At 31.5% G+C, this 25842-nt stretch overlaps 2 protein-coding genes across 2 annotated transcripts in view; both read right to left on the reverse strand.

The window, feature by feature from the left end:
* LOC143252807 (uncharacterized) overlaps positions 1–25842 on the reverse strand; it is a 77858-nt gene that overhangs the window by 18497 nt on the left and 33519 nt on the right. Inside the window, exons 9-11 of the mRNA XM_076505527.1 lie at positions 25714–25782; positions 19150–19171; positions 10664–10804 (exon numbers count right to left, since the gene is read on the reverse strand). Coding sequence (XP_076361642.1) covers positions 10664–10804; positions 19150–19171; positions 25714–25782 — 232 coding nt within the window. The remainder of the gene's footprint in view (positions 1–10663; positions 10805–19149; positions 19172–25713; positions 25783–25842) is intronic.
* On the reverse strand, positions 4970–10645 carry LOC143252808 (E3 SUMO-protein ligase ZBED1-like). The gene has a single exon (XM_076505528.1). The coding sequence runs from the start codon at positions 6689–6691 to the stop codon at positions 5111–5113; it is 1581 nt and encodes a 526-aa protein (XP_076361643.1). The 5' UTR covers positions 6692–10645; the 3' UTR covers positions 4970–5110.

The following is a 25842-nucleotide window of genomic DNA, read 5'->3' on the forward strand; positions in this document are numbered from 1 at the left end:
TTGGTTTCACTCAGAGTTAAAGCTTTGAGCTACTTACAGTGCACACTGTAAAAAGTAATTGTTGAGCATTTCAGTCATGATAAGAGACACTCAACAATAACATATGGTAGTCTACATTTCTACTGTTTGTAACTTTTTGAAATGTGAATGATAGCAGAGTTACTTCCTAACAATTTAGTGAATAATATCTTGCTTGCAAAATATAGTTTGGCATCAACATTATTCATGCCTGTTCTCACATAACCTCAAAAGTGAATGTTAAGCTTTGTCTGCATGTACCCCTTTCCACACACAGCATGGGAAACAGCTGCCGTAAACTGCTCACACAGACACCAGAGTTCACAACATGTACAAGATATTCCTTGTTATATGTTGCTTCATTGTTGTAGTGTAAATAATTCATTCACAGATTCAATAAACATGACTAATATCACAAAGATGTTGGGTAATCAGTCCATAATATGTGGAGGGAAAATATCATATATCATTCATATCACAGTCTGAAAACCTCAAGCAGCAGTAGAGACATTCAACAAGAGCCATATTCAGAGTATCTGATCCCCAAGTTATTACCCACTGCCAAAAATTGGGAAACATCTGTATCTAGTTTTTCTTTCCCACTGTCATGCAGTTTTCTGCTAAACAGAATTTACTCACATAATCTCAGGAACAAATATACTGAAGGGATATTTTTGTGAAAATATAAGACCATAATAATCACATTCTGTAAACTCAATCTTCAAAGAATATAATGACATTTTAATTCCCTGACATCAGTTTTTGTACAGTTGTGCAAGATACATTATTTGTGCTTTATACAAATTATCGAGAAGATTCTACTCTTAGATATGTTTAAAATTTTATGGTGTCAATACTCAAACTTAGTTTTAATTTAAAAATAATTTTTAGTTTATTTTGATGTAAATTTTATGAATGTATTTAAAATATAAGAAGTTAGTTTCAAATGGCTAAAAATTTTAGTGTTGAGTTTTTGGAAGAAGTTATTGAAAGAGAAAACTTTTGCAATTAAAAAAAGATCAATTGAAAGAATTATGTAAGAAACTTGACAGTATCTGTTTTATCTGTTAATACTAGTTGTGCTGTAACTTGTGCCCCTGTGCCCATTACTTTGATCAAGGCATCTATCATGATTACACTTCTGTACCTATGTACAGGATGCACTTAAGAGAGTAATTATGTTACCGGTCCTATAACAGTTGCACTTGATGCTGAACTGCCAATAAAAGAGCTTCATTATTTTTAAGAAATGATGTTAGAAGTGAACAATTTCATGTCATACTGATTATGTGGGATATTCCTGCTGATGATAGAGGACATGAACAAGGCTTTTCAAGAAATATTTTCATCTTGTGCTGTTACTAGGTCACAGAATATGACTAGTCAGGAATCTGTCACTAACATCAGGCTAAAACTCCATGCCACAATGATATTATGATTTGAGTACTATATTTTTTGGTGATTTACATTTTGAAGGCAAGTCAGTTCTTTAGAAGAAATTTAGGCAAAGTAAGCAAATTTTGATTGAGAGACAGAAACAGGATCTGAGTTTCATTCCTCTCCAGAAACAAGCTACATAACAGAAAGAAGAAAAACACCCTGTTTGTTATTACTTTAAGGATAGTGTGTTGAAAACGATGTTGAAGGATGTTAAAATTCTTGTTAATGAAATTTAGCAAGTTAGAAACCAAATTGTTGTACCTAAAGTTTATAGACAGGAAATTATGTCTTTACCACATGATTTACCCTTAGCTAGACATATTGGAGTTGGAAAACTAAGTTGAAACTTATGAAGCAGTTTTAATGGCCTGAACTAGTGATAGATGAAGCTGAATTTTGTAAAAGTGAAACTTGTCACACATTTGGAAAACCAAATAACAAATTTGCAAAGCACCTTTAAAACCTATTCCTTCTGTAAAAGAACCATTCTCTAGATTTATTTAGGATATTGTGGATCCCCTTCCAAGGAAGAAAAAATTGAAAGATTTTGTTGATCACCTTGAATCAGGAAACTAGGAACCCTAAAGCTATTCCTAGCAAAGAAATTTCTGCTACAACTGTTGGTGAATTTTTTTCTCATGGTTTGGTTTATCCAGGGAAATTGATAGTGATCTAGGTATTAATTTTTTGTTGCAGGTTATCCAGGAAATTGTGAAAAAATTAGGAATAAAGACACTTAGGTCTTCAAGTTATCATCCTCAGAGTCAGAGAGCATTTGAAAGTTATCATTAAGTTTTGGAAAACATTTTCACAGCTTTTTGTTTTGATCACAAAGAAGATTGCAACTTAGAGGTATTTTCAGTTTTGTTTGCCATAAGTGAAGTTCCTACTGAGTCAGTTTGAATCTTTAGTTTTGACATGATCTTTGCCCATAATGTAAAAGGACCTTTGCTGTTGTTCAAAGACAACTGAATGGAAAATAATAAGTGTGAGCAAATTTTGAACAGGTCTCTGCCCTAAACTGAAAGAGAAGCTAATATATGAAAAGACTACTGAAGTACTCCTAGTGACCAGTGTTTTCATAAAATATTTAGAGCTTACACAACAATTCAGTAATCAAGAAATGGTAAAAGTTAACTCAACACCTAAAGTAAATGGTTATCTAAGAAGGTTGCTCTTTGGAATTTTTTTTTTTTAATGTTAAGAATTTGTTGAATTTTTTGTTGTTGTTGAAGGGGAAGAGATGTTATGATGCTATACTTTTGTAAAAAAACTTATTTTTTGGAGGTGTATCGCCTGATGAATGACATAACTAAAAGGATTCTAAAACAGTTTTTTTTATTTTCTATACAAAAAGTCTCAAGCTTCCATTAGTAAATATATATACATATATATATAGAGAGAGAAAGGAGCTTTTTGACAATTTTGGTTTAGCTTAGTTTGAGTGGCTTTTTCACACAGATTTTCTGTATCAAACTCAAAAATTTTTGAACCTAGATATTAATTGTAGGTTTTTAGTATAAGCTACTATTACTTTTTTGTTTACAACTTTAAGGAGTTAGTAAGTTTAAGATTTAGTTTTAACTTTCTTAGCTTCTGCTTTTAAGATCTATTAAAAACTTTTTTGAAAATATTGACAAGTTTTGATGCAAATGACACTGGAACATTAAACATTTGTAACTGTACATCTAGCATGAAATTCAACTTTCAATTTACAACCTGAAGTTGAATTTTGGCATGCTATCTTTTGAAGTGATTATGTCAAATTGGAGAAACAGTCACTATATGGATGTACCAAAAAGAGCAATTGTTTTTGTATTGTACACCTTCATAAATTATTGTATGTAAGTTAATAATTAATGCTAGTGTTTTTTAAGTCATAATACATAGCTATAAAATTACAAAATTGCAGAGCTATCATTTTCTTGTTTTTACATACTATACAGAACAGTAGCAAGAGAGATTGTAATAATATGCATGAACATAAGATGCTGTTAATGCCCTGTTTTCATAATCTATCAAGTTTTTCTTTCTCCCTAATGATCTTGTCACACATTTGGTTAACTGGTCATAAAGTGACTGTAATACACTCATGCTTTAAATAGTTTATCTACTTAAAGACTAAGTTGCACAAATATTTCTTAATTATTTTAACTGTAATGAACTATGTGTTGAAGGATTAATATTCAATATCATTATTCATATATTCTATCTGCAGACAAATGACTGATTATATCTGCTTTTACACTGATACAATGATTGAAAAATTTCTTTGCAGCTACAAACGGGTAATAATATATAACTAGACAAGGAAACGTTAGTCATCATAGACCTACAACAAAAAGAACTGGCTTTTGAAAGATCTTACACTCTGTGGTTATGAACAACATTAAAATTAAAGTTCAGAAGGAAGTGTTTGTGAAGGCAAAGAACTACCAACTCTGAAATAAATGTGTATTAGAAAATAAGACAAATTTTCACCCCAGATTAAGTAATTGTTTTTGCCTTTGTCATATAGTGGGCTTGTAAAATATTTTTATTATTTTATTCAAAACTTTATTTCTTCGTATTCCATGTAACCCTTTTTTTTGTTATTTAAAGCAGAGATAAACCTAATTAATTATAAGGCTTCTACGTTTACTAATTTCTGTAAACGTTTACACGTCACTCAATACACGAAACTAACCGTGTACACAGAATTGATGTTGGTGTTGTGTTCAGTGAATATATTGGCCACATTTGAAATATGAATAAAATGAAAATTAATTGCAGGTGTGTCACGTGTTTTATTTTAACATTTTACCTCACTCTGTTACTGCCAATCTTATCGCGTCATTACATTATCTTAGTTACGTTGCACCATACAAATGATAAAATATTATCGCTCTGAACTGTGTACTGAAAATGGGAAAAACCCAAGTACCAGGAGTGTGCATGCTCAGACACATACAGACAATGACAAAAACATGATGTCGGAAAATTGTTCTTATTTCCACACAAGTTTACAAAAACATCAATGCATTAATTGAAGTGAATATGAAAGGTACAACGTGCAGTAGAAAACATATATATGTTGGACTTTGGGCCCACTCCTACTCCAAGTCAGTGACTCCTCCAAGAGTAGGGAGAGCCGGAACATCACTGGAGTGTGCAACACTGACATCCATTGGCTCTTGCTTGATGCGAACAGGGAGATTGATAGCTGTATCGGGAGCTGAAGCCTCAAGTTTTACGGAGACATGATCCACACTCTTGGCATTGTTTTTGGCTTTTAATCGTTTGTTTAAAAAAATCAACATGTCCACTGTGTCGGGATCAAGAGACGATCTCAATTTTGTAACAGTTCCTGGCATAAACATATAACAGAAACATTTAAGTATTTACAATAGAACATATTCTGACATGTCGGATAACGGTATATATCTATAATCATGATGAACCACATGTGTGATATAGTGTGAATGTTTTATAAAAGAGATAAAGAACTCACCACCAGCACAAGAAAATACCCGCTCAGACGGTACAGAGGTGCCTGGAATGAAGAGCAGCGTTCGGGCCAGTTTAGACATCGTTGGATACGATGATTGTTCATTTCGCCACCAGGCAAACGGATTTTCTTTGCATGGGATTGGCTTTTGCTCCAGGTAGAGTTCTAATTCAGCCTCGGGGGATTCAGGAACAACAACAGAACAGTCTTGTTCATAAAAATCACCCAACAAATAAGCCATGTCATCTTGTGATAGTTTGCTGCCTGGTTTGGTACTTGAATCACCTCGGCTGACTGATGTTGAGGAACAGAACTGTCAGCTGCTACTCCAGTGACTTGTGATTCAGACTGTGCCAGTTTTTGACAGTAACAAATGATTTCTCGGTGAACTACATCTCGCTGAGCTGGTGTCAAAAATGGCAATCCTTTGTATCGGGGATCCATGAAACACATCATTCTAATGTTTTTGCACACGTCTTCAGTTTCTGTCTTGAAACGCCTTTTCAAATCTTGTGAGACTTCATCTTTGAAGTTTTTAACCACATTGGAATCTGCGTCTTTGGTCTTTAAATGGATCTCCAACAGACTGTACATGATCGGCATCACCCCAGAGAGGGTTGGATATTGTTCTGAGCAAAGAACCCTTGTGGCTATGTATAAAGGCTGAAGAACTGGAACAATATCTTGAATGACCTCCCAGTCTTTATCAGTAATGTCAAGAACCTTTGCTTGAGAGTCCTTCACAACATTACTGTGCAAGACTGCATATACAGCAAGTCTCTGTTCTATAAGTCTGTCAAACATCTCGTACGTGCTATTCCACCGTGTTGCACAGTCTATGATCAAACTATGGTGCAGTAATCCCATCTGCTTTTGACGTTGGGTGAGCTCATTGGAAGCTAACACGGATTTTTGAAAAAAAGTTAGTAGTTTTTTGGTGCTGCCAATAGCGTGGTTAATTGATCTGATTTTATCAAATGCAGATCTGATGCAGAGCTGTAGCGTGTGTGCGAAACATTTCACACTCAACCAGCCAAGATTGTCACAGCGCAATGTCATGTTGCTGGCATTGTCTGTTATGAGTGCCGTAATTTTGTTCAGTGGTATGTGAAATTCTGACGTGATTGACCTCAGTTCATTAGCCAGATTTTCTCCAGTATGTCTGTCTGTGACTTCTCTTGTGGTTAAAACAACATTGTGCAGTGTCCAGTTTGAATCAAGATAGTGCCCCGTAACTGTTATGTATGCTTCAGTTGCCTGACTTGTCCATAGATCAGACATCATGGCAATACCCATGCAGTGATTCAGGATATCATTGATGAGTAACTCTTTCTCAGTAGCAAATATTTTCTTCAGATGATTTGTGACCGTTTGTTTCGATGGTACAGTGTAACTGGGATTTAGTTCTCCACAAAACGCCCAGACAGTGAGTCCTTCACAGATTGATAACAGACGCAGGTCGACGGCACACAATAAAGCTAACTTTTGTGTGCAGCTATTCCACCTATCCTTTGATAATACAGGTGCTTTATATGTGTTGATTTTAGTTTGAACTTTTGTTTCTTCACAGTGGATTGACTTATGTTTATGCTTAAGGTGGTTTAGCATTGTTCCTGTTGAACCTCCAGAAAATAAAAGGTGAGTGAAACATAACTTACACTTCACATTGTTGTTATTTTCACGTTCAAAATGGTCCCATACTTTTGAACGCTTGGTGGTAGCAGGCCTAGAACTAGCAGAATCCATTTTGTACCACTTCCGTTGGCTGGTTTGGGTGTGTGCGCATGGCAATTTTCACATTCATACCAGACAATAATTACAAGATCGTTTGCACGTGATTTTAACCATGTTTACGGCTGCACGCGCGCGCTGTCAGGGATCTTTACTGAAGTGTGTTTTGAGTGATGTTCGGGTAGAAGACAACAACACTCTGCATTTGCCATTTAGAAAACGATTTATGGCATAATTCTTTTTGTAGAAATATTTTGTACAATCTTATCCACCACTCGGTGCAGGTTATCCAAGGAGCCAATATGGCAAATGTGAGTAAATCGTAAAAAACAGCAAAAACTGTCCGGGACTGTAGGGAAAATATTTTGTCACAAATGATAGCTACCGTATGTTTATTAATTAATGATGTTACCAACTGGCTCACACTTAGTGCAGGACCTAAGCGATTAAACATTTTGTAATATCCTAAACGGATACACCACAAACAGTAACCTTCATTGTGTACACGTGTAAACGTAGAAGCCTTAATTAATTCTGCTTAACATTTTGTTTTTGTTGAAATAAAATTACAGTTAATAAACTTTAAAATAATAATCATCATATTGCTATTCTTCTTTAAAACATTTTAGCAGAATGTATAGCACATACAGGTGGTAATTTTTATACAAATAAAATTTAAAATACACACTTGAAGTTTCACTTTATAAAATACTTTTTTTACTAATTACATTTGATGGGTAGCCACAATTTTAAATATGTCATAGTATAAATTACCCTTGTTCTTTTCATTTAAACAAAAAATTGTATATTTATCATTTTTGTGTATCATTATTTTTAAACAATATATTTCATACAACTCTCCTATTTGCAGGAAAAATAGACAAATTACTCAACAGAGTTAAAAGACATATAACAACAAAATTGATGGACACAAGTGTTATCAGAAAATAAGAATTGATGAAATGGAAAAGCCTAACAACAGCTAAAATAATAGAACTGTTCTCGTTTCCAAAGCATATTGAACTTTAGGGAAATAAAATTTGTAAAAACTTATTTCTGTAAATTAATTGTTAATTTCCAATTTCCAAAATCTGGTTTATTTCCCCATTCTTGTAATAAACAATGTAAATTACATAACAGAATTTAGTTTATTTAAGAAATGGTAAAAACAAAACAAAAAAAACACTTCATAGGAAGTATATGTATTGATGAGATGTATTTATCACACAAATGTATTTTTCACTGAGATTTAAAATGATGTAAAGTAAATATAAAATATTATTGTCTGCTTAGTTTGTACTAATACAACACTAACTGAAACGTGCATGTAATTTATTTGCAATGGGTGTGTGTACACGTTCTCTGTATGAAGTAGAAATCACCACATAATACATAATAATTGTCTATACTGCCTAGAAAACAGTTCCATAATAAGAAAAACAACTTATCACTAAAGACACTGCCAGCTAGAGATGGCAGAAATGTGGTTTTTTGATACTGTAGAACCATCAGGAATGGGAAGGCCAAATGAAGTCATAACAGAAGGATAGTAAAGTAAATAAGAATGTAATTTACAAGCTAACTCCTTATTTAAAGAGCAAAGAATGTCTAACATAAAGATCAACTGCACTGAATTTTTTGTTGACTGACTTTATGTTTTACAATATTGATAACAAGATACCTTGCACAGTTCACATTGTTTGAGCACAAAAAACAATGAAATCTCTACTTTAAACAGATATATTGGACTCTCTCTTTCATGATTTTATATTTGGGTGACTTACTCATTGACATATTCAAGGAGTGTTCAGAAATATCAAGCTGAGTTTAAATACATGTACTTAATGACATTATAAAATATTAATGTAAGGAATCATATCAAAAGTATTTCTTAAACTTTTCTTCTCAAATAATGGTATCCCTAAAAGTGTTCTTTGCTGCAAAACGTGTGATTAACCACATATACTGAAAGCACAACTCCACATTTGACAAAGCGTATCTTTGAAATTTAACAATGAATAAGTCACATGTGTACAGTCATGTCACTATGAAGTGCAGTACAGCTATCCAAAATAAGGATTTCATTATTTTCTATGGAACATACACTCAGCATAAGCTATGAATAAAATGGTACCTAGTCATCAGTGTTATGAAGCCTAAAATCCAGAAAAATTCATTGACCACTTGGGCCTAACAAGGAACTATTTCCAACTGCAATCAATGGGAAAGTCTTAATTTTCTATACCAAATGGTCCCATTTTAGCTACCATAAGCTGGAATGTCTAGTAGGAAACTGTAGGTTTTATCGTTTCAAAGTATATCTTAAGTCTTGATTAAACAAGTGTGACATAAAGTGTGTTGACATTAATATAGGGCAAAATGGCATTACTGTTAAAAATGATTCCCATGAAAAATCATTCTTTAAACTGTGTGTGTGTGTGTGTGTGTGTGTGTGTGTGTGTGTGTGTGTGTCAGAATTTGTCTAGATAAACATCTAAAACCTGAAACTGAATAAAACTTGAAACAACTTACTTTTTTCTTTTATAAGAGCTTTCAAAATCATATTGGCAGTACACAGATTCTTGTGTTCAAAAGCCAGTTAGCATAACCCAAATGTACCACCAAAAAATCCATTCAAAATAATCATTATAGTAAGTGAGGTATAATGAATTAAAGAGAATTCCCATGACTTTAAAGCAAGCAATCAGATTAGAAATATACACATCAACAGTGAATCAGAGGCAAGTAGGTTTGAAAAACTTTCTCAAAAAAAATTAAAAATAGTCGTTGAACTAAAAAGAAGGTAAGATTAAAAACATTACATTTTCCAAAAAGCCATTTCTTACCAAGCAGTATACTCTAAATAAAGACAAGGAATGGTGATACTTGTTAAATAAATGACATGCTATTAATTTTTTTATCATAGTTCATTGTACTAAATGAAAACAAACACACAATACCTTTAATAGAGCTTCTGAAATCGAATATTAAATATTAATAGTGTTTTTTCACTAACAATGCAATTAGATATGTTCATATGTTAAGCTTAGGAAAGCTTCTTGGAAACAATAGGCCAAGTAATGTTTTCTTTTTCACAATTTTTTTGAAAATTGTTTACATCTTTCTATTACCTAAAAATAAACACCTTAGAAAAGAAATTAACTGAAAAGGTCTTGTTAAAAGAAATTTTCACTTAATAACAACCTACATTTTTTTATCCTAAATCACATACACACACACACTGTGATCACTGGAAATTGAACCCCATAATCACTACACTATAAGAGGTTTCATTCATTTTAGGTGTGATAAAATTCTCTGACTGAAACTGCCTTTTGAATGAGTATAGATATTAAAATTTTTGTGTTGTACATTAAAACACATAATAATTTATAGCTCCTTTTTCAACGCGTTTGTCCCTTTACCTAAAAATGATATACTTTGTAAAACAGCTTTTTGTTATTCACTTCCTAACATTACAGCAGAAGAATTATAATCATGGTATACATTAGGAGTAAAGGCCATTTTGAGGCTACAAAACCATATTCATTTGTCTGCAAAAACTTTTGAAATACATGAAAATATACTAGTAACAAATTGATATATGATCAAAATTATTTAGACCCTGCATAAAAGCTAGTATGTAAAGAAGAAATTGTACAGATAACAATTAAAAATATCTTGTTACACAATCACATTACTATAAGCTGTTGCTAGTTCAGCAGTGACAAAGTAAACAAAAAAGATCAAATGACATTTAGTGTGCACTGCAAAGAACATTAAAAATCTGCAGATAGAAATATGTTGGATGTAAGAGTTAATATCATAAATCTGTTACTCTTATCATACCATATATGTTGCAACAAAACTTCTACAAACATGACAAAAACAACAAAACTATAACAAAACAGGCTAACATTACTTTAAAAACATTTTGCTGTGGTTTAATATACAAATCTTACTATAGCATAATTTAAAGATAAATACCTATAACAGGTTCTTCAATATTATCCAATTTGTGCTGAATTATGCTGAACATTGCAGATGATGGTGGATTAGGAACTGTAGCTGGACAGTTTGAAACATTTATATAGTTATTCCCACCTTTAGCTTTTTTGGACTTTCCACCTGAAACACAACAGAGCAAAAATTCAATACGTTATTAAATCAGCTTGTGTTGCAATTAATATATATACACACACACACACACACACTAAATTTCTGGCTTAAATTTAAAAGATCTTAAAGAATCACATCTATGTACAGATTACATAATAAATTTTAAAAAATCAAACTAATTACACATACCAAATTACAAAAGTATGAATACCATTTCATTTATATTAATACTTATTTTAAAAGCAGCATAATGGAACTGCTTTCACGTAAAGTTTCAACTCTGAAAAGACCCAAAATATAAATTTCAGGGAAACTGGTAAAACCAGTAAAGCAATTAAAACATAACTTCTTTGACTAAAAATTTAATTTCAGTCATTCATACAGAACAAGTATTTAATTTAATCAAAAACCTGGAATAAAAAATGTAATTATACTTCCAAACTACTATAACATAATTTTGAAAATCGGAATCAGCAAGTCATGATGACCATAATCCATACAGTCATGATGGAAGACTAAGTATTATAACTACACTTGGACACTTTTTAGAATTTTGCAGGTACTATGATGCACCAAATATTGACTGTTTTTTGAAAAGGATATGCAATAATTCTTTCCAATGTAAAATATTTTTATACACAGATCATAAGACCGTGTTCGGATTACGATTCGCAAACACAGAGGTTAGTGGCAAAAGCCATCCACAGGCAACAACATGAAATATAAACAAGAAGGATCTAAATCTGGAAATAAGACTAACAAAGTATAACTCCCTCAAGATAAACCTTCCAGTCCTACCTCCCATTCAACTAGCTAGATAATGAAATAGTTATCCATACTCTTCCACATTGACATACCAGTCACAATGCCAGAAACAACTCCTATGAAGAATCAGATTGCTGATGTGACCACTGAGAAACTGTCTTCCTCATAACTAGCTGGATTGTGGAAACCAGTTATAAAGAAGTGTTGTGCCTTTTGAAATGAAAACTACTTTAAAAAACTATTGCTAGAATGCACAGCTGATGGACAGAGCAAGACTGGACATGGCAATATGGACAGTAATGACTTAATAACACTCCAAAAATTAATTTAATTCATTCAACCTCTGTGCATTACTGTAAAAAAAATAATAATAAAAACGTGTTTCAACACTCTCGATTTTAGCTCTCAAAATACATAAAGATTATGAGCATCAGTTTTTCACGTTTGTGTTAAATTAGTAATTATCAAGTTAAATTTATGTTAAAAGACCCACAAACTTGTAACCCAGTCAATTAATTAGAAGAGAAAAATCACATACTAACATTCAATAAACCTTTTCTTTATTTTCTAGTGAGCACAATTTCATTACAACTATGAAATCTAAAGAAAACATGCATATCACAAACCTAATGCTAACAGAGGACTAAAGAAACGTTTTTTCTATTTTTGTCACAAATATAATTTATTTCTCAAATTAAGCAAAATTTGTCCCTTATTTAGTCATTACGCAAACCAAAAAACATAACTGAAATCATTTACAAACTAGTAACTGCATGGATAACAGACAATCAATTTATTCCATTTTTATAATCATCATTCCCAAATATTTAATGTATTAAAAGAAAGAATAATAATATATATTTAAGTATTATAAGAATCTTCACTGTACAAAACATTTCTTTTAAACAAGATAAGCAAATTAAAACAGAATTATTACAATAAACCATTCCTATATGTAACTATAGTTATTTACTTCTGCTATGTTTGATTTTTTAACTGACACAAAATTCATGCACATGATTAATACTGGATAGACACCTAACTGAAAACATTTGTGTATAAAGATTTCAAATAAATCATTATCATTACTATACTAATGGAACTAGGTAGATAAACTGTAGTATGCAAGCAGACCTTGCATTTTCTACTTTCTTTTACTTTAACAAATGTCTTAAGTTATTGTTTACTTGAGTAACGTAATGTCTGGAATAGGGCATTAACCAGAGCTGTCTAAATAAAAAAAAAAACCTGAAAGAAACATTGTTAAATTTCCAAAAGAGAAAGAAGTAGAAGAAACTAACTGGAGGAAACCTACCAACTCACAAAAGCAAGTATACCATTTGGATGTACCAAATGATGATTGTTCATTGTACTTTTGTTCAGTTTATTTCTTTTTCATTTCATGGATACACTTACTTAGAGAATTTAAAATTATTTTTTGGTGTATATTTTGTTCAAATCTTGCTATTCAGTAGACCTATTTTTTCATAAAAGAACCATTTAGCAGAGTGGCTGTGGAGCTTCATTGGACCACTAGCACCTGTATCTGAGAAAGAAAACTGGAACATGCTGACAGTAGTTGATTATGTAACACTTTACCCAGAAGTCAGAGTACTGCCAAAAATAAATAAGGAGAGAGTAGCAGTAGCCCTCCTGGAAATTTTATGAAAGGTAGGTTTCTTACATAAAGTCTTGAGTAGTAAATGGACCCAGTTTAAATCTGAACTGATGAAAGAGTTGTGTAAACTCATCAGCACTAAGCAGCTCTTTACCACCTTGTAAAACTCCACAAGTAATTGACTTTGAAAATCAACAGTCTTAAAGGGCATGCTGAAGAAGATGTGCCAAGAAAAACCATGTGACTGGGACAGACACCAAGAAGTCCCATAAGTGAGTACAGGACTTTCACCCTTTGAGTTACTGTATGGAATCACAATATGAAGTCTGATGCAAATATTGAAAGAATTATAAGAAGAATGACGATTAGAAGTAAACAACACATACCAGTGTGTGTTAGACCTCAAAAACTAACTGGAGGAAGACTACCAATTTATTGGAGATTTCTATCAGTTATAGGCAGTCAGAAGCATTTCTGTGACAAGAATACCTAAAATCAATGTTTCAAAGTCAGACAGAATGTCTTAGTTCTGCTACCCACAAACAACAAACTTACCCTGCAGTAAAAAGGGCTTTTTGAAGTACAAAAGTGATTAAAAGAATGGACTATAAAGTGAAAGTGGTATGGGAGGACCAAGATCTACCATGCAAATCTGCTGAAGAGATACTTCAAAAGGGAAGACTTAATGGGTGCAGATACTGAGGTACAGATAAGCATTGCAAGTGTGGCTGCCATAGACACAAAACCAGAAGTCACTTTGTCAGAGAAGACAAAGACCTATTAAATTTAAGACCACTAGGTGGACATCAAACATAAAGATGTCAACATCAGTGGCATGCAGAAGAAAGAGCTACAAAATCTACTGTGCCAGTACACAGATGTCTTTACAGATAATCAGTACTGATAAGAAAACCCACTTGTAGAGAAAAATATATATGTAAAAATGACTGGTTTGAGTTAAGAAATTTTTTTTTATGTAGAGGAGCGAACAACATTTCGACCTTCTTCGGTCATCGTCATAAAAAATTTTCTCAACCCAAACCAGCCATTTTTACATATACATGTCTTTACAGATAGACCAGACAATACAAACTTTGTGATACCAGGGATCTAGTCACAGTGAAGCCATACCAGATGCCCTCCACAATAAGAGATACAATCAAGCAAAAAGTCAAGGTTAATGTAAGAAGCCAGAATCACTGAGCCTTTGAATTCAGCCTACTGTTCAACACTGGCAATTATGAAGAAAAGAGACAGCTCAAACCTCTTCTGCACAGATTTCCACATAATGAATCTCATAATAAAGTTCAATTCTGAATCTAAAGCTAACCCAAATACTATCAATACAAAACTAGATTGGACCAACACTTTACTAAGATCAGACTTAGTAAAGGATACTGGCAGATTCTTATGGATACAGAATCTAAAAAGAAAACAGCCTTTGTTACAACACAGATGTTACCAGTTCAAAAAAATGCAGTTTGGGTTAGTCAGTTCAGCAGCAACATTCAACCATATGAGGAGGAAGATGTTGTATAGATCCACCTACGTCAAACATATGTGGATTCTCACCCACACAGCCAGATGGGAAGACTACTTGAAGAAACTCATAAAGCTGCTTGGGTAAATGAGGGCAGCAGTTCTGACCAACAGACCATCTAATTGCTGCATCAATTATTCTGTAGTGGACTTTGTTGAACAAAAGGTGGGCAGCTGATAGATAACCAAGAAAGAGAGCTAACCTGCATATGCTCAAATGACCAAGCAGCAAGTCAGATCCTTCACAGGGTTGCTGGATACAATAAGAAGTTTATCAAAAACTATAATGTGGTTATTGCACCTTTGACTGAACTGACCAAGAAAGGTCAACCAACAATCACAGCAGTAAGCATTCTAGAAATTGAAGAACATGTTAGATACTTTACTGGTCCTTACTAGGCCAGACTTCAACAAACAGTTCTTCATGCAGACTGATGCATTAGACATTAGAACTGTAACAGCATTCCAGCAAAAACACATACACAGACTGTTTCTAATAACATACATCAGGAAAAAGCTGTTGAGTAGTGAGAAATGTCTGGCCATCCATAAATTCCAGAACTTCTATGGGCAGGATCATCAGACCTTTATATACAACCAGAGGTGCAAAATTGATAGTTCAATGGTCATGAGGTGAAAACTGTATCTCCAGAAATACTAGTTAGGCACTGAGACCATCAAAGGGACTAAAAATGTTGATGCAGACTACACAAGAAGACTTTGTGCATAAACTGCAAACAGTTTCTGTAGGTAGTATAAAAAAGACTGTAAATCAATTGGAGTACTCATACTCTGCATGAAAAGTTGTCTTTCAACACAAAAAGTTACTTTCCTTATATGTAATTGTAAAAAATGTCTATAAAACTGCAAAACATAAAATGTGAAACCACAAATTTTCAGACACATCCAAATGTGACCAATAAAGCTTCATGCCAAATCTGGTAAAGATCCATCAACAGGATATCCATACCAAAATTGATGAAGATCTACAGGGACAAAGGTAGTGGTAAAAATACAAAAATGCCCACAAAGACTAAAAATTTGTACATGAACCTAATAAACCCCCATACCGATACTGGTGAAGATTAATCCTTACCCTGAAAAGTAGTTATCCAAACAGACAACAGACAGTATTATATTTACATTAATACTTTTCTTGAAGAGAGGCTTATTCTCAGGTATACACAGCTGTTTCTGTTTCATGCAAGTCTTATGATCTAGGTAGTTTATACTGCAAAAGCGTTAAATTTAGTTATTTTTAGAAGTGACCATGTATTGATGATTTACTTATGTAACTGTTTACTAATCATACATTGTGTAGTTCAGATTCTGTAAATTGGCACTTGTTATATTGAATTATGTTACAAGAATGTCCCGAGTTCTTCTCATTGTTTAAATTTATTATAATAGCATCATATTTAGTAACATATTATATGTTATTGGCATCTATCAAGATATAAATACAGGTTTAAAATTTAGTTAGATAGAATTAGACTGTGTGATTGGAATTTTAGCCATAAAGAGTACATAATGGAAATTATTACAGTGTAATGTGATAACATAACAGAAAAGAACTGTGTTCTAAAGTAACTAAACCACCTTTTGTGAACTTTGATGAGAAAGAAAAAAGTGTAACAAACATTTGTATATAGGTTTGAATTGTTATAATATGTTATTTTTAAACAAGTGAAGTCAGTACTGTTTGTTTATTGTTGGAATTTATCACCAAACAAGTAACAGACACTTACTGTAAAGAATCTGGCCCACACATAAAACCTGACACTTGGCAAGTTTCTTAGTGAGAAACAGATAATTTCAAAACATCAGGCATGAACCTCAAAGTTATCAAAATATGTTTATTGGCACTTCACTAAACATCACACAAACTAAACATAAAAGGTATATTTATATTATACATTTCTAAATTATTGTTTAATGCTAATAAAATACTTTAAAATACATTAACTCTTTTGCTGTGGTCTCGGTATAATATACACTAGTTCATTTACACATTTGCACACTAAGTATTTGTGATATGACTTTTGATACAGCATATGTATCTTCATAAAATTTGGTAAAATTACAAGTATTTTGTATACAAAAACTCATATTTTTAATGATATATTTTTAGTAAAGATTTGTTTGTGAAAACAGTCTTTCTAATTACTAGTTTGAGTGCAAAGTGATTTCATGTTATGATTAGAAAATCTATTCTTCATTCCAAAAATCTTAAATATGATTTCATAATCTCTAAAATCTCCAAAATACATTTCAAATGTTTGTTTCTAGTAAGACTTTATATTTTATGTCATTTTCTACACTTTATATATATGGGGTCAGTCACTTAACAAACCTCATAACCACCATAAAAAAATTAAGAAATAAATGTGTTTTTCATGCTAGAATGACTACGTATTACAACATGAAAGTACAAATGCTTAATGTAAGTACCTTAAGCCTCATCAAGCTATATATTTACGTATATTTATCTTTTTTTTATCATATTGACTGTCCAATCACGCCTAGCTAACATTATATAACTTGCACTGACATGTTGCATGTGCACTCATGTTACATAGCCAGTAATATAAAACTGACCTTTAGTCTTTACAGAGTGACCCTGTCTTGGCTGTGTTTTACCAAACAAATGTTTTGTATTATATAATCACAATTCATTATTATATGTTGTATATATATATTATTGCTATTTAGAAATAGATTATTAAACTTTTTTTTTTTAAATATAGAACAATAAATCCAGAAGTAAAGCAAACAATTCTCTCTTTTCCTAAGATCTCTGTACTCGACTGCTGTTGGGCATAAGTTATTAAACTTTTTAAAATTTTACATGTAGAGGATATAAAAAAAAATTTTCTTAGGTTTTATAGATACAGTTGAATAAACAAAAAATCATAAATAACTATACTAATACCATAGAATTCCATCATCATTTATTAAGCTTAGTAACTAAGATGTATTTAGATTTTATAAAATATGAAACTCTGAGCAGACTAAAGACACAACCTATCTCCTTGAAATTGTGGATTGAAAGAAGATGGTAACCTTTTCATAGAATAAAATGGCTGATGAAACCATCCTGGGAACATTCTACGCTGTTGATTGGTTATTCATGTCACATATTGAAGTAAGTGTATATTAAAAACCATTTTTAAAAGAAAATGGAGAGAAATGAATGGGGCTACTGTGTTTGATTCAGTACATACATCATACCTAGCAAATTTAAAAGATACAAGGTTTTTATTATATATTCTAGCTTGACAATATTAGTAATTTGAGTTCCTAATTTTTACAAAACTATAAACTTATTACCTTGACCTCACAAACATCTAATTTTAAACAGTACTGCATTAAATACACCATGACTCACTAAAATGTATACTTAGATGTGTTATTTAATATTTAATTTTAAAATAAGAAATTAATTTAATTTAAGTTTAAAATATTATAAATTTTATAAACTTATAAAATAGAAGATCAATACTTTTGAATGCAAGTCAACAAATTCAATGACATAGCCTTTGACCCGTGACCCACAGCAAAAGGGTTAAAAGTGTAAATTATTATGCTGAGGGCTTAAGCACCTACATTCCAATAAATAGATAAATTTATTTTCTTGTCTACTTTATTTGACTATGCTGATAAAATTGGATAATCATGTGGTTTGAGTGCTACACAAAACTGTCTACCTTGAGAGTTATACCATATCTTCTTTCATCACAACTTTTTATTTTGACATGATATTTTCGGGTAGCACACAAACACGCAACTAAATTACAGTAAAATTATGAAAAGTAAATATTAATTCTAGCTTATCATTGTTTGTTTCATTTCTTTGGAATAAAATTAATACTCTTTATAATAAATTACTAACAAACTAAAAATATGAAAATGTAACATACACTTCTGGATAAATGCTGCAAAACCACTATAAAAATAGAAACTAAATTTTAGAAAACACTTCATTTGTAGTAGAGTGTTTTCTATATATAAAATATAAAATATTTTAAGTTATCCACTAGAAAGCCTGAAAAAGCATTATAAAGAATTTATTACTGAATCAGCAATATCTAGAGTACTGTGATAAAGAGTTAAACACCTATAATACCAAACCTCATGAGTCTGATTAGTATTGTCTCAAATATGCTTCTTTCTCCCTCAAGTAAACCTTATGTATTACATTACTGACTTGTTGATTAGTTCCATGCTTTGGTAGCAGAGGCAGGTTTCGGAGTTTTTTTTCTCAGTTGTGAGTAGTTTCTGCCTACAACAGCATATATCACCATTAGTTCTGTGTTGCCAACAACCATGTGTATCATGGTTGTTAGCTATCAATGGTCATGACAGTAGCCTGCTGCTGGAAACTAACAAGGAACAAGATTTAAGGGAAATCTTGAAAGTCGATGACACTTACCTCCTTTCTGTTTCTGTACATTCTAGAAGAAAGAAAAGAGATGAAGACCATAATGTTTTACTTCACACTTAAAAACTGATTGCCATTTAGAGCTGTTACCCTAAATGGCAAAAACAGTTTCCAAGGGAAGTTTAAACATTTAAAAATGTGGTTCTTTGTAACAGTTTATAGAGTGAAATTTGTTTTGTGTGGAAGGTAATTCCCCACTCATTTCATAAAGATTCTTTTTCTATTTATGCTCATATGTCAAAGTTCATATAATATCAAAAAACATGCACGTGTAACATGTGAAATATTTAAATTGAAACAGCTTTAAATAAGTAGTATTTCAATGCTTATTTATTTAAAATAAATGTAAAATAATATTACATTATCTCTTTAATCTTATATACAAAACCAGATGACTATATATGAATGAAGGCCCATTAATTAATCTTCAACTATGTTAATATAAACATCAATGAATGGTCTAGAAACTTTTTAAAAAATATTAGAATGCAAGTAAGAGAGGTACTGTTGTTTTACAAATATTTTTGCATATAAGCAAGGATACATTGTTTAAGAATATGTCTGCAAAGCTACAAAAGGAATATCTTCATATAGTCATTCCTAATTTTAAACTGACAAATAACAAGAAGAGATCTAACCCACATCACCAACTTCCAACTCTTGTATAACTACATTGTATCATTTGACCATCACACTTATAACAGTACCTAAATGAACTATGAACTTTCAGATTCATCGCCCAGGCTCTCTATTATTAAGTCATACCTGGCACCCACATCAGAATCAGTTTTAACTTAAACGTCTACATTTGTCAAAATGTAAATTGAAATTCAGTGACTTACTGTTTTATCATTTAAAAACTTTAAATGCTTAACTGTCATATAAAAGACACACACACAGACAGACATATATATATATATATATTTGTGTGTGTGTGTGTGTGTGTATATATATATTGACTTGTAAATGATCAAATAAGGAACCCCAAGGTACATTATGCAGCTTGATTTCAAATTAAATAACCAATAGGTATTGATTCAAGGTTTAAAACTTCAGTTTGTATAATTTCAAATAGCAAATACTTCTTGAAGCAAAAAAACAAATGTCTAGAACAGGAGTGGACAACTCCATGGCCACTGGCCACTTGTGGCCAGCTCAAGTTTAGGAATAAACTTTTTTCCATCATTTATTTTTTATTGCAAATTTGGCAATCAGCAACTGCACTGCCTCACTTCATTGGTAATGTCGCATGCTTCATCACTGCCACAGACTCTGCCCATTTTGTAATGTTAGCCTCATTTAGATGTTTGTTATTGAGTGTGCTTTGTTTTGCATGCACTTGCAAACATTTTTATTCTGCAACTTTCCAGGGTTTGAATATATTTTGTTTTTAATCCCATAATACAGATAAGTGGATAATTCAAAAATGAAAGAATCCTGATGATGGTGAACACTCAGAAAATAAAGACAATTTAACTGATTCTGGCATTACCTCTGAAAAGAGAATGACGCGTCACTGGAAAAACATGAAACGAGAATTTAATGAAATTTGCATTGATTGAAGCAAATAATAAGCCAGTGTGTCTTTTCTGTAACAAAGTTTTTAGGAATAAAGTATACAACAGATGTTAATGACAATGCACAATTGATATTTTAGGTTCGATATGTAACTTCAGATATTCAAGTGAGGGAAGAAATGCTTGGCCTTTGTGGATTATGAGATCAAACATATGAAAAAAAACATCTTTGAAAAATTTCTTGAAATGTCAAAAAACTTGAATCTGGATTTTAAAAAACTGGTTTCTGTCACAACATATGGTGCTCCTGCCATGACTGGGGTGAAATTAGGATTTATTTCTCTTTTGAAGCAGCATTTACTTGAAAATAATATGAATTCCACACTGCCACCTTTCCATTGCATTTTGCATCAGGAAAATTAATGTGCTCAGATGTCTAAAACTGATGAATTGAAAAATTTTAAGGATACTGTTGTAAAAATTGTGAATTATATTTGAAGTGGAAGCTCTGTCATCCATTGACAATTTGTGGAGTCTTTGAAGAAAAGCAGTGACTAATTTTGATGATCTTACTGATTTTGCTAATGTACGATGGTTAAGTAGAGGTAAAGTCTTGAAATGATGTACTTCCTTATTTCCTCAAATAAAGGAGTATCTTGTTGAAAAAGGTAAGATTGAAAATTTCTCTGAAATTAAAACTTTGTCATGACAGTGTGATTTGCACTTTCTGTGTGACATGATGGTTCACTTGAATAATTTGAATGTGAAGCTTCAGGGAAGAGGTAAAATAATAAGCTAGCAATCACAGTCTATTCATTTAAGCTAAACCTCCTTGCAAAAGAATGACTTGGCACATTTTGCAAAGTTGATTAGTTTTCTAGAAAATAATAAGAGCTATGATTTTTCTGATGCTAATGATGATCTCTATGTAAACTGGATCAAAAATCTTTCTCAAAAATTTGAATCACATTCCTCTGAATTTAAAAATTTGAAATTTATATTTGAATTTTTGCATGATCCATTTCAATTTGACTTAGGAAATTTCAGTAAGGAAATTGCACCTTTTTTGTCTTTGGATAAGTGTGGATTTGAAGACAAGATGCTTACCTTGCAAAGTGTAGAATACATAAAGGTAAATAAAAATGTTCTATGAAAGAGATATGGCTCACTATTTTGATGAGTCTTCCAAACTTAAAGATAGGAATTTCAAAATTATTTTCCATATTTGGATCCATATGGGTGTGTAAGCCAGCATTTTCTACACTAGATTTTCTCAAGTCCAGATACAGATATCAGTTTACTGCATAGATATTAAGCCAAATTTCACAAAACTTGTTAAATGAAAACCATAAATTTTCACATTGAAGGTTAGTTGAAATGCAATTATTTTGGTTAAACTAACTTTTTTGTTTTCTCTTTGATTAGTGTGGCCAACGTTGTTTTCATTAACCACAGTTGTGACCACTATGAAAAATGAGTTGCCAACTCCTGATCTGGAACAATTAAGAACACAAAGAGTTATTGTTTAATATATCACTAATTTGTTTGCCAAGCACTGACTAACACTTGTTTTAGGTGCTAACATTTGCTAACTGGTTGCCACCAAATGATAAAAGATTATTTTATAATAAATTTACAAACCAGTGGGAGTAATTGCTGCCTTGAATATATAGGGCAAATTCAGCATGTAATAATACTGTAGACATTTTTCATTCGTTGTACAATAACTTTGTATTTTGATGACAGAAGATTTATATATTCACAACTGGTTAAGAACAATAATTATACAGGAGTCTTTGATAATGCTAAATTAACTATAACATCAATTGTGTTGTGTTATGATGTTTAAAAATGGGTCCGTTTGTTGCAAGTTAGGCTGCTTAACAAATACATCAAATTTGAAACATACACCTCATTGATTCTTCTACTTGGTCAGTTGTTTCAAACAGTTTATTGTGTACATGTGTTTGCAATTGTAAAGTAAAAACTGAAAGTAAGTTAGGAAGAACTTACTTTAGCTTATCCTTATTTATTTTATATTAATTAGTTTACTTCAATTGATTAATACTGAAAGGCCTTTTAGATACACTGTACCCTTGTCACAACTTATGAAGTGTTCCACTTTTAAACACCTCCATCTTCTCTGTGAAAGCTTTATGTATGAGTTTATATAATGTTTTATACATCAAAAATACATATAAAAAGTAAAATATGAAGTAAAATATATCTTTAGTTAATTCCTGTAAAGTAACTTTTAACAATAATATAAGTGAAATGAAAATATTTTAATGCTTTTATGCATTTTATGTGAAATGTTTATTAATAGCAATTTTAATTTTCAATATAAAAGCAGAGATGCCAACTATTTTAAATAACTGAGCATAATGATTGTAGACAGAGCCCTTTCACAATTTTAGTCCTTTTAGATTTGCCAGAAACAAGACAATCTGGTGAACAAGGCCTCTTTTTTTTCCACCTTGTGAACGATCGCATTGGTGTTTCTATGCCACTTAGAAAACGAGAAATACCCATCTACGCAAGTGCTGATTGGCTGACATGCATTGATGATGTAACTTTGGATTCCCCCACATACCCAGTATAAAGAAGCACTGTACTCAAACTATTGGTAGACGTTGGAGATACAAATATTTTTTTATTATTTCAAGCACAAACATGATTATCGCAAGTAGCCATTTGTACTATGACTTTTATTTATTATCAAAATTTATTTTTATCTCACTAGAAATTTTCTTTTCACCCCTTTCAAGCCCTGGGGGAACAATTTATCACTTTATTGTATAGGCCTATACAATATATAATAATTTGGAAGTTGCAACAAGTCGTAATATTTGTCTGTATGAGCGTATAGTCATAATGTATACACCAAAATCGTAATGATCATGCTCAAATCGTAATGGTTGGCATCTCTGTAAAAGTTTACTAACAAGACCATGTATCAGGATATTTTATATCTTAGGCTCTGTGAAAGTATCTAGTATATAAACAAGAAAAAAAAGCAATGTTAAAAGCATACAAACCCCACTGTTTTCAGAATCAAATATTTCTAAGTGGTAAGTAAATATTCAGAAACATCTTAAGCTTCTCTGCAAATTATTATATCTTTTCAATGACATGATTATAACATTTCTTGTACTGAATACACCTATAGAAACATTTATTGATATATAAAAAAAATTGTGAAATTATTCAGTTATGATGAAATAAAGTTATACTTGTGTATGGAAGCATGTTATACTAAAATAATAGTCAATTGGAAAACAATGATTTATAAATGAAGAAAGATAAAACTTCATTTTGCTTATATCATTGTTTGTCACTTTACTATTAAACAAGGCCATAGAATGGATGTGTTAAACCTATTAATACACCAGTAGGGAGGTTCTGAGTTGATTAACACTATATGCATCAAAATGCACTTAAAAAAAATCTATCATGATACCTTTATTTCCCCAACAAAAAGAAAAAAAAACCATAACGATTGTGTGTTTATGTAGAAAACATCCATAAAAATCTAGGTACTACCTAGTTTAACTTGGATGTTTTCTTTATGTAATTGTGCAGATGCTTTTAAATTGTTGAGCTATGTGTCATATTTCCTTACTATATGGTACACAAACAACCCTTTATTTGCAACCAGTTCAGGCCAAATTCTTTGTAGAAAATTACTTACATTTAAGTTTGTTTCTGTTTACAAGTAAGATGTATACAGAAATTTATGCTGCCATTACAGAAAATGTTTCATTACAATGTCTTCATTTTTGATATATGAACACAGACTGATTTTTTCTATTACCAAGACAATTTAATTAGTTTTACTAACACCAATCAGTTAAGATTAAAGAGTAAACATATTAAAAATTGTATGTACTTTAAAAACTTCTAAGGTATATGTTGGTAAGTTTTTACAAATAACCATAAACTTATCAATTTACTTTGACCTTCACAAGAATTCCATGAGGCAAGCCTTATGCCACAATAATTTATTATTGTTAGAGTAGTAAAGTAATTTTTTTAATAAACTTAATTTGTGAGAACACCTGTTAGTATCAAAAAATAATTAAAATTGTTTTAATGGTTCAAGTAAAAAGTTATAAGACAACAAGACTATGTACCAGGTTGATTTATATCTTGGGTTCTGTGAAAGTTTCTAATGTGTAAATAAGAAAAGAATAATCTTATAAGCATATTAAGTCCTGCTATTTCCAGAATCAAATGTTTCTAAGTTGCAAGTAATAATAAAAATTAGTTTTACCATATTATGTATACTTTTCTTCATCTGGTAGCACGAAGTACAATTTTGTATAACAAAAGATTTACTGATTTGTTTTTACTGTCATAGAACCATACACTATTTCTGTTTACTCAAAATTACAGCATCCAAATCTTCTAAGTACTTTGAAGTCACATGAGTATTGTTTCTTTGTAGCTAAACATAAAGCTATAAAAAGAGCTATCTGTGCTCTGCCCACCATACATATCAAATCCTAGTTTCAAGCATGATAAGTTGGCAGACATACAGATGCACCACTGAGGGGCTGTAATCACTTGAATTTTTCAACATTATCAATAAACAAATTTAATGCTTTTCATCACTCTGCTCATGCAATATTACAAATTACCCACATATAACTTTGAATTAATAATTTCCTTTACTATAAAACCATATCACAGATTTCAACCTGTTTGGGATTGTAAAGAAATTTCTTTTATTGTTATGTCAAAATTTAAAACTATGGTCATGAAAAATATTTTTTTTTTACTCCCTATTGGTGTTATTATTAATTCATTAAATAATACAGCAGCACTGACTAAAAATAAAAGTTTATAATCACAATATCTAGAAAGACATGATAAGGTCACATTAGTTATAATAATTTTCTTGAACTGTGCATGTTTAAATATATAGTAGCTCATTAGGGCAGGTGTAAGTTGTTCAATAAAAATTTAAATGGCAAAATAAAATCAATTTTCTGACAACCTTAGAAATATTAAAATACAAACACAATAGAAAGCAAACCTGTCTGTGACGCTTTCCTTCTAAGTGAGCTTTCATCATTACTTCAGAGTTCATAGAACAATTACAAGTCTGTAAAGTAAAACAATGTCAGCTTCTTTTAGAATTTTAAAGTTTTAAATTACTTAAAAG

The sequence above is a fragment of the Tachypleus tridentatus genome, chromosome 6 (genome assembly GCF_004210375.1).
Source record: "Tachypleus tridentatus isolate NWPU-2018 chromosome 6, ASM421037v1, whole genome shotgun sequence".
Taxonomy (NCBI): domain Eukaryota; kingdom Metazoa; phylum Arthropoda; class Merostomata; order Xiphosura; family Limulidae; genus Tachypleus; species Tachypleus tridentatus.

Bases quoted from the DNA above. Each gene is read 5' to 3' on its own strand.
- LOC143252808 (XM_076505528.1), bottom strand. From the start codon at position 6,691: ATGGATTCTGCTAGTTCTAGGCCTGCTACCACCAAGCGTTCAAAAGTA.